This window comes from Rhinoderma darwinii, chromosome 4 (assembly GCF_050947455.1).
Source record: "Rhinoderma darwinii isolate aRhiDar2 chromosome 4, aRhiDar2.hap1, whole genome shotgun sequence".
In the NCBI taxonomy this organism is placed as follows: Eukaryota; Metazoa; Chordata; class Amphibia; order Anura; family Rhinodermatidae; genus Rhinoderma; species Rhinoderma darwinii.
Genome location: NC_134690.1, coordinates 147,924,009 through 147,938,037, shown reverse-complemented (window position 1 = coordinate 147,938,037; position 14,029 = coordinate 147,924,009). Strand labels below are relative to the sequence as shown.

Sequence of the window (14,029 nt, the reverse complement as noted above, 5' to 3'; positions counted from 1 at the left end):
ATGCGAAGAGATCCACGTCTGCCTCTTTTGGCAAATCTGAAGGAAGATATCTGGGTGAAGTTTTTCCTGACTGAGGAAGTCTGTGGCACAATTGTCCACTCCCGGTATGTGGACCGCGGACAGATCTGACACGATTCTCTGCTCAGAGGAGGATCCAAGAGGATTCCCACAGTGCTGCCTGGCTCCAGGAACGCCATGGCGATTCAGATAAAGCCACTCCCGTAGTGTTGTCTGTCTGGACCCTCACCACCGAACTTGTAAAAGAAAAGTCCTATGGGGAGGGACAAGAAGATTGCCCTCAATTCCAGAAGGTTGATTTGCAAGGTCGTCTCCTCTGGTGATCAAGTGCCTTAGGCTGTGTGGAAGCCAAAAACGGCTTCCCACCCAAATAGGTAGTCGAGATAACGAGCCACTCGAAGGGTAGGACAGTTCCAGCAGAATGGCTGGTTTGGTCTCCCACCAGAACAACACCTGAGAAAACAGAGAGGGCAGGAGAATCAATTTATCCAGTGTGTCCTCGAACTTGTCCTAGTGCTAGAGGATTACCCCCTTGTATGGAGTGGCTTCCAAGTTCAAACTGCCTTGAAGGTCAACACTATTCTGCCCAGTACCTCAATGTAAAAGCAGATGGAACACTGAGTGTTCCAGCAAAGGGCCACTCCGACTCATACAGCCTTGATCTTGTCCGCCGGAAGACGGACTTTGGCTGTCCTGGTGTTGACAATCATATTCATAAAGTTCATACACTGATCTGGGACGGAGGACGTCCCTCCTATTGATGCTCCACCGGAATCTCTTTAAAACGTGTCCAGGTTGATGTGGAGACTGGAAAGGTGTCTTTCCTGAGGGGGCCCTGCACCAACAGGTCATCCATGGAAGGGATCACAGTGACTCCCCTGGCGTGGTGAAGATAGGACCTTGGTAAGATGCACTGGAGCCGTGGCAAGCCCGAAGAGAAAAGTAAACTGGAAATGCTGAGAACAGACAGTGAAACGAAGATAGCGCTTGCGATAGAGATGTGAAGGTATGCATCGTGAAGGTCGATGGAAAAATGGTACTCTCCCTGTTCCAGTGATTCCAGGCAAAAACTCAGAACGTGATGAAAGCAATACAACTTTTTCAGATCCAGGGTAGGTCTTGACTGACGCATCTTTTTTTGGGACTGTGGGGAGGTTCGAGTAGAAGCCTTGAAACCATTTAAACTGAGGAACTGGGTAGATAACTTCCTGGAAGGAGAAGGGAGCACACAGCACAGAAAAAACGCAGAAGCGTGATCCGTGAAGAGGAGCGCAGTTGACAAAAGACAGAGACTAGAGGAAGAGTCGAGAATTAAATCTTCTACAATGTCGAAAACACCTTCCAAACCCAGGCATTGTCCACATGAGTGAGCAATATCTCCTGAAAGGAAAGAAGTCCTCTTGCGACTCGGGCAGCCGACACCAGATGCGAGAAAAATTAGGGGTCTTGGAACGATGTTGCCAAGCGGGTTTAGACTTGAAAGATGGGCGTCTGGAGTCGCTTGGATGGCAAGTCCTCTTGTCTGACCTCTGAATTTATGGATTAATTTGATGCGAATGCAGACAATAAAGCTAGACGACAGTCCGAGAAGAAAAATCAGTGCAGAGAACTGCCTGGTTTACTGGGACTCGAAGGGGGTTGACGAGACCAGGCTGACAGGCCGTCTGCAGCTAAGGAGTATAAAGGAACGAAATAAAAAAAAAAAAAACAGCAGCAGACCTGAGAATCAGGTCATGTCTGCCTCTTACGCACACCAGGCTAAAAGCTGATTTAGCCAGTGTCTGTGGAAAGGGAATGGCAGAGGCAAGACTTTTCCTACCTAGTGTCAGTCTCCCAGTGCAGTGTTTCCAAATAATAAAAAAATAAAAAAAGGATTTAAAAAAGGCAATGTACGCATTTGAAAGAATTTTATTTTCAAAAATAAATAAATCTATGTTTTATTTGTTTTTAAACTTTTATGTTGACTTATTAAAAACTTTACACGACACAGCTACTATATATCCTTTATACATACATATACATAGAAGCGGTATTGTTCTGACTCCTATGTGTCCGACACAAAGGATCCATCCAATAATGATTACATCTAGAGCTATGAACTTAGATGTGATTGTTATTACCTGGTTCCTGTGTTTCAGAGAGACACAGAAAACGATCTCAGCCAAGGCGTACCTAGCCTTTAAGAAATCTTGTGCTAGCTATGCAACATACAGACTGTCTTCAGCAGACGACGCAGAAAACTATCTAAAGCTTGCTAGCTTTAGCATATTGTAGCTTAAAGTTACCATCTTCTCTAGATATTCAAACCAAAAAATTAATACACGCATAATCCATACAATATATAGCCAAAAGTATATACCAAACCCACTGCCATTAAAATGGATTTAGTCTATCTTTTGCCATTATAACAACCACTTCAACAGTTTGGAACATGACAAGGGAAATTTATGCAGTAAGGCCCCATGCACATGTCCGTAGAATTTGTCTGTAATTGCATACCGTAATTACGGTTCGCAATTACGGACCCATTCATTTCTATTGACCACAGACACCTTCCCGTATATTTACGGGAAGGTTTACTGGCCGTAGAAAGCCTCCGCAAAAGATAGGACATGGCCTATAGTTTGCTTTTTACGGACCGTGCTCCCATACTTTGTATGGGAGCACGGGCCGAAAGTGCGAGGGACTCTCCGCGGCCGTGCCCGCGATCGCAGACCGTGATTACGTGCACGGTCGTGTGCACTGAGAAAGGGCTGTGATGTTAGCCAATAAGGTAGTCAGTGTTTCAATCTATTATACAGGTGTTCAATAGAAGTGAAGTCCGGGCTATGCCTACACCAATTTTTTGGAAACCGTTTCCCACCCACTGTGTATTAAAGGTTTTATAACAACATGTATAATTTTATGTTTGAGGTCGTGTACAGGTCAGTTACGTTCATCCAAACCAAACACAATAGACAATTTTTTTTATGGACTTTCCTTCGCACGTAGGAGCATTGTCCCTTGGAAACTGGAGAGAGCTTCTCCCAAACTGTTGCCACATAGCTTAAAACACACAATTCTCTAGAACGTCACTGTAGAATTGACCAGTTCAACCCAAATTCTAAGAAAAACAGCCACACACATTTATCCTTCAAATTTAAGAGTTGGCATTATGCATTTAGCTAGGAATCATCTGCCAAATCCAGTTTAATTTCTCAGACTGCAAGATGATTAAACATGATTCATTCCTCCAGGGAACTTGGAGTCCAAAGACTGGACTTTACAAGGCTTAGATAATGTCTTGTGTGAGCTGCAGTGATGTATACAATCAGGATCTTGAGCAAATAATACTTTCAGAGGCAGTTTGGAATCTGGAAGTAAACTTACCCATTCTAAAGCTTGCATGGCTGTAGGAGTAATTTTATGTAATGGGTGTAACAAAATATAAAAATCACACTATATACAAGCAGCAAAAACACATGCTTGTACATAAATCAGTGATAAACTACAACCCCACACAAAAATTGATTAAAGTGTAACTAAACGTTCGACAAACTTCTGACATGTCATAGTGACATGTCAGTGCTTGGATCCCTACCAATCAAAACTTCTGAGACCCCCACCAATCACTTAAACGAAGCAGCAGAAGCACTCGTGTGAGCACTCAGCCGATTTATGTCCGATCACCTTTTTCCGGAAAGCCAATGTATCAGAGTACGGGCTCAAAGACTTTCTATTGAGCCCGTACTCTGATATATTGATTTCCGGAAAAGGCCGAACAGAAACTAAGCAGATGAGCGCTCACACAAGTACTTCTGCCGCTTCGTTTTAGCGATTGGTGGGGGTCTCAGTGCTTGGACCCCCACCAATCAAAACTTCTGACATGTCACTATGATACGTCAGAAGTTAGTCGAACGTTTAGTTACACTTTAAAGAGGCTCTGTCACCAGATTATAAGTGCCCTATCTCCTACATAATGTGATCGGTGCTGTAATGTAGATAACAGCAGTGGTTTTTATTTTGAAAAACAATTATTATTGAGCAAGTTATGAGCTAGTTTAGATTTATGCTAATTAGTTTCTTAAAGACCAACTGGGCATGTTTTTACTTTTGACCAAGTGGGTGTTGTAAAGAAGTGTATGAGGCTGACCAATCAGCCTCATACATTTCTCATTGTTCCAGCCCAGTACGATCCACAGCACAGTGTGCTTGTGCAGTGAAAGAAGCTGGGCTGGAACAATGAGAAGTGTATGAGGCGGATTGGTCACTGATTGGTCACTGATTGGTCAGCCTCATACACTTCTTTACAACACCCACTTGGTCAAAAGTAAAAACACGCCCAGTTGGTCTTTAAGAAACGAATTAGCATAAATCTAAAATTGCTCATAACTTGCTCAAAAATGATTGTTTTTCAAAATAAAAACCACTGCTGTTATCTACATTACAGCGCCGACCAGACTATGTAGGGGATATAGGGGACTTATAAACTGGTAACAGAGCCTCTAAGTAACAGCATTCAAGGTGGGAAAGGGGAGAAAAAACTAAACAAAAAAAGAATTTAAACAGTAAGAACCCACATACCATAACCAGATGTGTAATTGGGTCCCCTACGACCTCGGCCTCTTCCACTGTAGGATCGGCTTCCACGGACAGATGAGGCAGTACTTTCATCAGTTGCATAACCCTTCTCTTTCTCTGTGCCTCGGCTTGAAGATGGTCGGAATCCCATACCAATTTGACGAAGTTGTTCATCAATTTGAAGCCTTTCTAGTCTTAACTGCTCTACCTCCTAAAAATGTAATAAGATTGCAACTTGTTATCCTTCCCTAAGAGGCCACCACACCATTCTATTAAGCGTGTACAAATAGCTAAAACTTACTTTTAGGTATGCAATATGGTATTCTAGAAGAACCTGGACATTTCCAATGCTTTCCTTCGTTCCAACGAAAACAAATGGAACCATACCCTGTACAAAAAAATAAAATATAAACTTAAAGGCTATGTACACTTTTTTTTTAAATAAATAAATGTTATCTGATTTTAAACAACTTTTTATTTAAGCAGATTCCGTCAGGTCAGTTGAACTGATGGCTCGGCCGACACGCAGGATCCAGCTAGTAATGATCACATCTAAGTTCATGAACCGGATCATGCTTGCCCAGCTTTTAGCAGAGCAGTCAGTTCAGCTGACCTGACGGAATAAGTTTGACAGAACGATACAGCTTTTAATACATTATTTTTTTTGTAAAAATCAATTTAAAAAGTGGTTTAAAATCAGATAAAACATTTGAAAAGGAGGAAGCCTAACCTAAGTACACACCACTTTTTACCATAATGTTGAGGCATACTTTATTTTTTTACGGCTAACTTCAAAGTACACTGCTACAACAGGATGCCTTTACAGTTGGATTCTGTTGTCATTCGCTTCTATATAGTTCTAAAAAAATAAATTAAAAAAACAAAACTAGATACTGTTTTTTTTGGCAGGAATGTTAAAGGGAACCGGTCACCAGAATTTCACCTATTGAACCTTACATATATTGAACCATACACTAGCCGCTGCTATAAAAAGTTAATTGCGGTTATCCCCTCTCCTAAACGTCTCCAAATGTAAATAACGGTCTGCAAACATTTTGCGCCTTTTATCATAATAATCGGGTGACCCTTTGAGCGGAGGCGGGGTAAACTCAGAAAGACTTGAGGAACGAAGAGATGACTCTTTTCAAACGAAGATATGACTCTTAGGGTATGTGCGCACACACTAATTACGTCCGTAATGTACGGAACGTATTTCGGCCGGAAGACCCGGACCGAACACAGTGCAGGGGGCCGGCTCCTAGCATCATAGTGATGTACGACGCTAGGAGTCCCTGCCTCTGCGTGGAACTACTGTCCCGTACTGAAAACATGATTACAGTACGGGACAGTTGTCCTGCAGTGAGGCAGGGACTCCTAGCATCGTACATAAGTATGATGCTAGGAGCCCGGCTCCCTGCAGTGTGTTCGGTCCGGTACTTGCGGCCGAAATACTTCCGTCAATTACGGACGTAATTAGTGTGTGTGCACATACCCTTATGCTCACGGTGTGGGAATACTAAAAAACGGAATACTAAGGGTATGTTCACACGTAGTCAACCAAAACGTCTGAAAATCCAGAGCTGTTTTCAAGGGAAAACAGACCCTGCTTTTCAGACGTTTTTTACCAACTCGCATTTTTACCAACTCATTTTTTTACCAACTCGTTTTTGGAGCTGTTTTCATTGGAGTCTATGAGAAAACAGCTCCAAAAACGTCTGAAAGAAGTGTCCTGCACTTCTTTTGACGAGGCTGTATTTTTACGAGTCGTCGTTTGACAGCTGTCAAACGACGACGCGTAAATAACAGGTCGTCTGCACAGTACGTCGGCAAACCCATTCAAATGAATGGGCAGATGTTTGCCGACGTATTGTAGCCATATTTTCAGACGTAAAACGAGGCATAATACGCCTCGTATACGTCTGAAATTTGGCCGTGTGAACATACCCTAAAGCTACAGAGCCGACTAAGACAATTATATGCTATATAGAAATGATTTTTCACCCACTACCACCTGGTATAATAGGTGAAATGCTGGTGACAGGATCCCTTTAAAATGGAAGGTGTCATGAAGTTTTTTTTATAATATTGCTTTTAGTATGCTTTTAAAATAAATTTTATTTATTTGTGTTCTTGTGTTCTACTTTTTACTTAGTTTTACTTCTCTATGGGGGCTGCCATTTTTTTTTCTCATCTCTGTGTCGATTAACGACACATACAGAGATGGAATACGGCACATACATCCCCATAGAGAATGCCAACGGGAGCCGTTCCATTCTCTGCAGTGTACGCCGTCTGTGTGGGAACGGCGCATGCGCCGTTCCCCCACAGACCAAAACGAAGCTCGTTAGCAGAGCGAAATCCGGCGCCATTTTCATGTGGACCGGAAGCCGCTGCCGGACAGTAAGATGACGACTTCCGGCTGCGGCCATATGTTCAAGGAAGCGAAGACGCAAGGAATAGGAGCAGAGGCGGCGGCAGGAGCAGGTAATTTCTGTTTGTGATGTGTGTATTATGTTCGTGTTATACGGTCTGCTGAGCACTGTATCCAATCCTCCTACACTGTGCAGTCGCTCAGAAAATGGCGTCACACAGTGTAGGAGGTTTGAAGATTCAAACCCCTCCTCCTGGCACTAGCCAGAATAAGGGAGAGGGGATTGTGTGAGGACACCAGAGCGAGTGTGTCTACCCCAAAATTTGTAGCATAAAGCAAGGAGGTTGCTTTACCACATTGACCATGCTGCAATTTTGGAAATTGCTCCCTCTAGTGACCAGCACATGGAAATGTTCTAAATTAGAATCTAATTTATAATATTTCCTGACTTGTGAAAAAATTAAAACAATGTGTAATCATTTAAATAAGAATTGTTTAACTAAAAAAAATAAAAAAAAATTCTAGCTACACATTCCTTTTAAGCTTGCTATGTTTTCCTGTCTGGTCAAAAAACAATATCCAAACGTATGGGGTTTTGTTTTTTGATTATTTTTAAATGCTAAAAGGATCCAGCTGCATAAGCATCCAATTGTAGGAGAATGTTTTTTGTTTTTTTATTGCAGTAAGCAGTGTATAAAAAAAAAAAAAAAAGTAAGTATGCATCCATTATATAGCAAAAATGTATTGTGAACTAAACCTAAAAGGCGGAAACGCACATTCAAAATACTAACTCACATCTTCACGGGGTAACTTTGTTTCATTATCTCCTTCAATTCTCACTCTTACAACTCCAGATTTATCCACAATTTCCTGAATGACTTTTCCATTTTTGCCAATAACTTTTCCTGCATAGAAGAATGTCAAACAAGTGCTTTAAAATCAAACCATGTACACCTTTGAGAAACGTCATCACATCGCAAATTTTAAGAGCTCAGTAAAGACTATATAGTAATGACACTTACCAACAAGATTCCGGGGCACCTGAATGAAATCCTCCACAAACTCCAAGAAACTTCGTGCTTTCTTGACTGCTTCAGCGCTCTATAAAAACAGAACAATTTTACACATACAGGCTTAAACATTTGTTTCGAATACTAAAGATTTGCATAGATGCAAGAAAAAAAAAAGAAGTTTAAGTTAACCAAAGAGGGTGCGATTAGTATAAGGCAGGGGTCAGCAACCTTTGACACACGAGCTGTTGGGAAACTATAAGGCTGGGTTCACACGGCCTATTTTCAGACGTAATTCGGGCGTTCTATGCCTCGAATTACACCTGAAAAGCCGTCTCCATTACGTCTGCAAACATCTGCCCATTGCTTGCAATGGGTTTTACGATGTTCTGTTCAGACGAGGTGTCATTTTACGCGTCGATGTCAAAAGACGGCGCGTAAAAATACGCCCGCGTCAAAGAAGTTGACTCCATTGAAAAACAGCTCCAATTACGCCCGTAATGGACGCCGCGAAAAACGCGAGTACTTGCAAAAAAGTCTGAAATTCAGCAGCTGTTTTCGCCTGAAAACCGCGCCATAATTTCAGACCTAATTTGTTAAGACGTGTGAACATACCCTAACGCCAAAAGGCCTTATTAAATAATCAAAGGCTGTCATGGCATGCTGGAAATTGTAGTTTTACAACAGCTGGAGTGCTGAAGGTTTCTGACTCCTGGTATAAGGCATACAAGATGTCATTGTCATGAGTACCAGAATAGCCTTTGCATACCTTTTTAAAAGATGTAGCATGCACTCTGTAAATCACACGATCGAGATTCCAAATAGATACATTTAGGCTAGATTCACACGACAGTGAATACTTGGACGTGAAAAAAGATGCAGTTTTTCACATCCGAGTTGCACCTGTGCGGGACCAGTTTCCACAGATCTCTCAGACTTAGGTCTATCGAGGGATCCGTGAAAACGGAAGAAAATGGGACATTTCTATTTTTTCAACGGACCCTTCACACAGTCCGTTAAAACAGCGGCTGTGTGAACTGCCCAATCGAAATACGTGTCCGCGTGACGGCCATAGTTTTAACTGCCATCACAGACGTATACAGTGTTTGTGTGAATAAGCCCCATGAGTCACATTAAAAAAGTGCATTAACTGCTCAGTGACGTAACCAATTTTGGCCTTAAGGACCAGTAATTTTTTTTCCTCACACGGCCCATTAAAACAACGGCACCATTGAAATACATATGTCCGTGTGACGGCCATTTTAATGGCAGTCATACGGATTATACAACGTTCGTGTGAACAAGCCCTAACGGTATGTTCACACGCTGTGTTTTAAAAAAACAAAAACGTTTGATGCTTTAAAAACGGATGAAAGTCAGAGGCAGTTTTCTCTTGAAAACAGCTCCGTATTTACTTTAGCGTGTGAACATACCCTAAGGGTTACAGCTATTCCCTGTCCTCTCTGAGACGACATACGGCTTAATGTATTATAAAAAATATTATCTGTATTCGCTACGTTGAGAGGATTTGATGTATCTGGTTATATGGGGGGGTAGGGGGGGGGGGGAAAGAGTTCAAAAAATACTGAGTATTTATACAATCTCCCATAAAGGAGACCCCATCTTAGGAGTCAGAGCACCTAAAAAGCATTCATTTGAATGTCTGACATGTAATACTACAGTTGTTGCAGGGAAAATGAGGAGTCGACAGCAACATCCCTGGCAAAAATCAGCTTTGTCAGGGGTCTCCGAAGATGATAGCTGTGGTGGCTTTCATATTAAAGTGGTGGTATGTTATTAGGGAGAAGTATCCTGCACATAAAAGCTACTAGATACACTTTCCATGCTTTAGAAACTGGGTTAGATCTGCAAAGATTACACAAACTTTGGTAGCCACATTCAACTAACCTCTCCATAGATTCGAAAGGTTCCACTGTCTTCTTCTAATTCGATAGCTGTAATACCAGGAACTTTCCTGGCTTGTTGGATGTTATTTCCATGTGTACCTATTGCAAGCCCCATTAAATCTTCTCTAACGACAAATTCTTCATGAAACGCTGCAGCAAGCTGCTTTGTACACTAGGGAAAAGAAAAAAAAAAAAAGAAAAAAAAAAAAAAAAAAGTTAAATGATATTGTTTAATTGCTTTCCCAATAGGTCTACTTAAAAAATTCTGGACTATCCTTTTTTAGAACTCTGAGTTGTGCTGTTCCTGTTATTCCAGTTGGAAATGTATGAATACATTGACAACTTGGTGTTACCATTCCTTGTCAATTAGGGAAGGTCCTTACACACTGACATGGTCATGACTGCTTGGATAGTGTCAGACTGTCTATCGACACACCCTATTGACAAGGGGAATAGCAACACTCAGTTGTCAATTTATTCATCCGTTTCCAGGACAAACAAAGGAACAGCAAAATAATATATTTTTCAATTACAATACTACACATTTAAACCATATATATCTGTATAACCTCTCCAAGGACTTATAATAGTTAACAATAGTAACTTGGCCAAGTCTGCTTATCCTCAAATCATGGGAACATGAGTAAATAATTTTTGAGGAGAGAAAATACTAGTTGAATTTGCATAAACAGTTTTCATATTTCAGTGAGGAATGGAGAATAAACCAGGCAACGCAAGTCATTTTAGAGACTACAGAAAGGCAGGTTTTATGTGAACAAGAATAATGAACATACTTCTAAATGTTTGGTGGCTTCTTCATTCCTTGACATGAGCATCAGCTTTGTACGAATACTTCGTAAGTGCATGTCACTCAATATAGTTACCCGCTTCACTGTTGATTCACTTGCAGACTTAATAGAGAAAAATAATCAACATTAACTTAATAGTCAATTACACTACATATACACAGGAGGTTCTAAACTATACAACATATCAAAGGGCACCGGTCATCCACCTTATGCCACCCTCAACCATGGCAGCATAATGTAGTGACAGACACGCTGATTTCAGCTGTTTGTTACTGGTTTGCTAAAATGAAACTATTTTAAAGAATTTACAAGCAGCGCGCGGCCAGCGCCACCAGAGTCAGTTATTCATGAGTTCCCACAGCCCACTCATCGCTGATTGACAGATTTCTCGCTATGCATAGAAACATGGAGAGATCGGTTGATCAGCAAAAATTTCCCCCCCCCCCCATATAAACAGGCTTTCACCCTGCAAAAGTACTAAAACATAAAAAAAATATATATAAAATTTGCTAACACTGTAATCATACCGACTCGCATAATAAAGTTAACATGTTATTTATATAAAAAAAGTGGAATTAAATTGATAAAATAGTAAAATTATATGCACTCCAAGGCGGTGATAAAAAAAACCAAAAAAAAAACAAGCTCTCATACAGCTTTGTCAGCGGGAGAAAAAAAAAAAAAAAGGAGTTATAGCTTTCAGAAAAGCGCCAATGGAAAAAAGAAAATAAAATCGCTTGGTTCTAAAAGGCCCAAAATAGGTTGCTTACGCGCAGACTGAGGAGCTCTGGAGATTTCACCCGGAGACCTGGTCTCCGGTCATTTGATTATGTGACAGGCGCTGCGGCCCCTTTAAAATAGCTGATCGGCCCGACCGATCAGTTAATGAAGTCCTATACTGAGTATAGGCCAACAATTTTTTGAGAATGGACTACCCCTTTAACGTTGTTACGGCACTTTACAACATCGGTAATGGTCGCTTGGTGTCAGCAAACCAGCTTTGGAAAGTTCTTCTCCAAAAGTCAGTTTGCGCACCATTGATTGTAAGCTCCGCCTTGCGCCCAGCAAGAAATGCACAAATATTTGGTATCGTTGAAGTCAGCAGAAGTGGTTAAATATGTATTCAGGTGTGATTACCCAGTGGTATGTTCCAAAGTCACATATTCACATTATTTTCCCATTTTTCCTTCCACATTTTCAAAAAAGTAACATATCTATTATTTTTTTCCACAAAAACAAGATCAAATACATTTAGGTTGGAAGAATAATAGAACAATTTGCTTTTAAATTGCCACATGTATTAAACTTGAAATGGCCCTAAACAGAGGGGTGGGGTAAAGCTTCTGGTCAAGAAGTGGTTAAGGGGTTTCGCTAGTTACTTAGGTATAGAAAAAAAAACCTCATCTTATGCCACAGCTTATTTGTCATAAGCACATTCTTACCAGTATAATTAACTGATTAGGCTCCGAGTTAAAATACACTCTACATGCTCCTACAGCTTTCTTGAATTCTTTATGCACACTCTCGCTGGCACACCTGCATAACACACAAAAACACAGCTGTATTATTATAGATTCCACTTTATAGATTTCTGCAAATACAACCTGGTGGTCATGAAGTGGTTTAGAAGGCCAACATTAAAAAAAAGGAGTCCGTGCCACTTCCATGTCAAACCCGACTGTCACCTATACCTTTTTTGTGGTGCCAAATCGGACGACAAAAAAAACAAACAAACCTGTTTCTAGATATAAACCCAAATAACACTTGATATACAGAGTACAAGGGAATGTTACAGTATGTTTTAATATCCCTACCTTTTTTTATTTTGGAATACATACGTATACATCAGACAGACTGGCCAAAAGCAGTGTTAAAAGACCCCATTCTGCTTGCTAGTCTGTCCCTGTTTTTTTATGTCCCGGATTTGTCACTTCAGTCTGCATGACTTATCAGCTGCACTGTGGAGATCCTATACTTAAAGAGGCTCTGTCACCAGATTTTGCAACCCCTATCTGCTATTGCAGCAGATAGGCGCTGAAATGTAGATTACAGTAACGTTTTTATTTTTAAAAAACGAGCATTTTTGGCCAAGTTATGACCATTTTTGTATTTATGCAAATGAGGCTTGCAAGAGTCCAAGTGGGCGTGTTTAAAGTAAAAGTCCAACTGGGCATGTATTATGTGCGTACATCGGGGCGTTTTTACTACTTTTACTAGCTGGGTGTTCTGACGAGAAGTATCATCCACTCCTCTTCAGAACGCCCAGCTTCTGGCAGTGCAGACACAGCCGTGTTCTCGAGAGATCACGCTGTGTCGTCACTCACAGGTCCTGCATCGTGTCGGACGAGCGAGGACACATCGGCACCAGAGGCTACAGTTGATTCTGCAGCAGCATCAGCGTTTGCAGGTAAGTCGATGTAGCTACTTACCTGAAAACGCTGATGCTGCTGCAGAATCAACTGTAGCCTCTGGTGCCGATGTGTCCTCGCTCGTCTGACACGATGCAGGACCTGTGAGTGACGACACAGCGTGATCCCTCGAGAACACGCTCTGTTTCTGAACTGCCAGAAGCTGGGCGTTCTGAAGAGAAGTGGATGATACTTCTCGTCAGAACGCCCAGCTAGTAAAAGTAGTAAAACCCCCCCTGATGTACGCACATAATACACGCCCACTTGGACTTTTGCAAGCCTCATTTGCATAAATACAAAAATGGTCATAACTTGGCCAAAAATGCTCGTTTAAAAAAAATAAAAACATTACTCTTATCTACATTGCAGCGCCGATCTGCTGCAATAGCAGATAGGGGTTGCAAAATCTGGTGACAGAGCCTCTTCAAGTGTATGGCCAGCTTTAGTCACAGGGAGTGGTGTATCAGAAAGAGCAGTAGGTGGGAGGCTTCCTTTGCAGGCAGTTTCCTAGAGGAACTGGAGAGGGGGAGGGGGAGGGGGAGGGGGAGGGGGGGGGGTGATCTCCATAGATAGATTTCTTACAGCTTTAATTTCAATATGAAATCAAAGGATCAAAGGATAGGGATTCTCAACATTTAGTGTTCCTTTCAAGTTAGGATGCGGATATCGATGGTGATCTGAACCAGAGTACTTTAACCAGTTCAGGACCAGACTATTTTAAACCTTCAGGACTAAACACCTCTTAGTCATTTTTAGATAGCGTTAGTTAAACGGCTAGAACTTTTTTTATTTATTGGGCTACCGCCGTGATTACTGCGATGTTTTTTTCGTAGACAATGCAGGCTTTTTTTAAGATCCGTTTTATGCAAATTATTTTTATGGTTTCAGAATTTTTATGCTTCTACTTTGAAAATAGTAAAAAAAATAAAATAAAATAAGGTTTTTA

At 41.3% G+C, this 14,029-nt stretch overlaps 1 protein-coding gene across 2 annotated transcripts in view; it reads right to left on the bottom strand.

The window, feature by feature from the left end:
* The window catches only part of FXR1 (FMR1 autosomal homolog 1), a 52,062-nt gene that overhangs the window by 10,922 nt on the left and 27,111 nt on the right, over positions 1–14,029 (bottom strand). For both annotated transcript variants that reach the window (XM_075861670.1, XM_075861671.1), the window contains exons 6-12: positions 12,118–12,211; positions 10,661–10,777; positions 9,868–10,038; positions 7,972–8,050; positions 7,745–7,854; positions 4,880–4,966; positions 4,582–4,789 (exon numbers count right to left, since the gene is read on the bottom strand). In XM_075861670.1, coding sequence (XP_075717785.1) covers positions 4,582–4,789; positions 4,880–4,966; positions 7,745–7,854; positions 7,972–8,050; positions 9,868–10,038; positions 10,661–10,777; positions 12,118–12,211 — 866 coding nt within the window. The remainder of the gene's footprint in view (positions 1–4,581; positions 4,790–4,879; positions 4,967–7,744; positions 7,855–7,971; positions 8,051–9,867; positions 10,039–10,660; positions 10,778–12,117; positions 12,212–14,029) is intronic.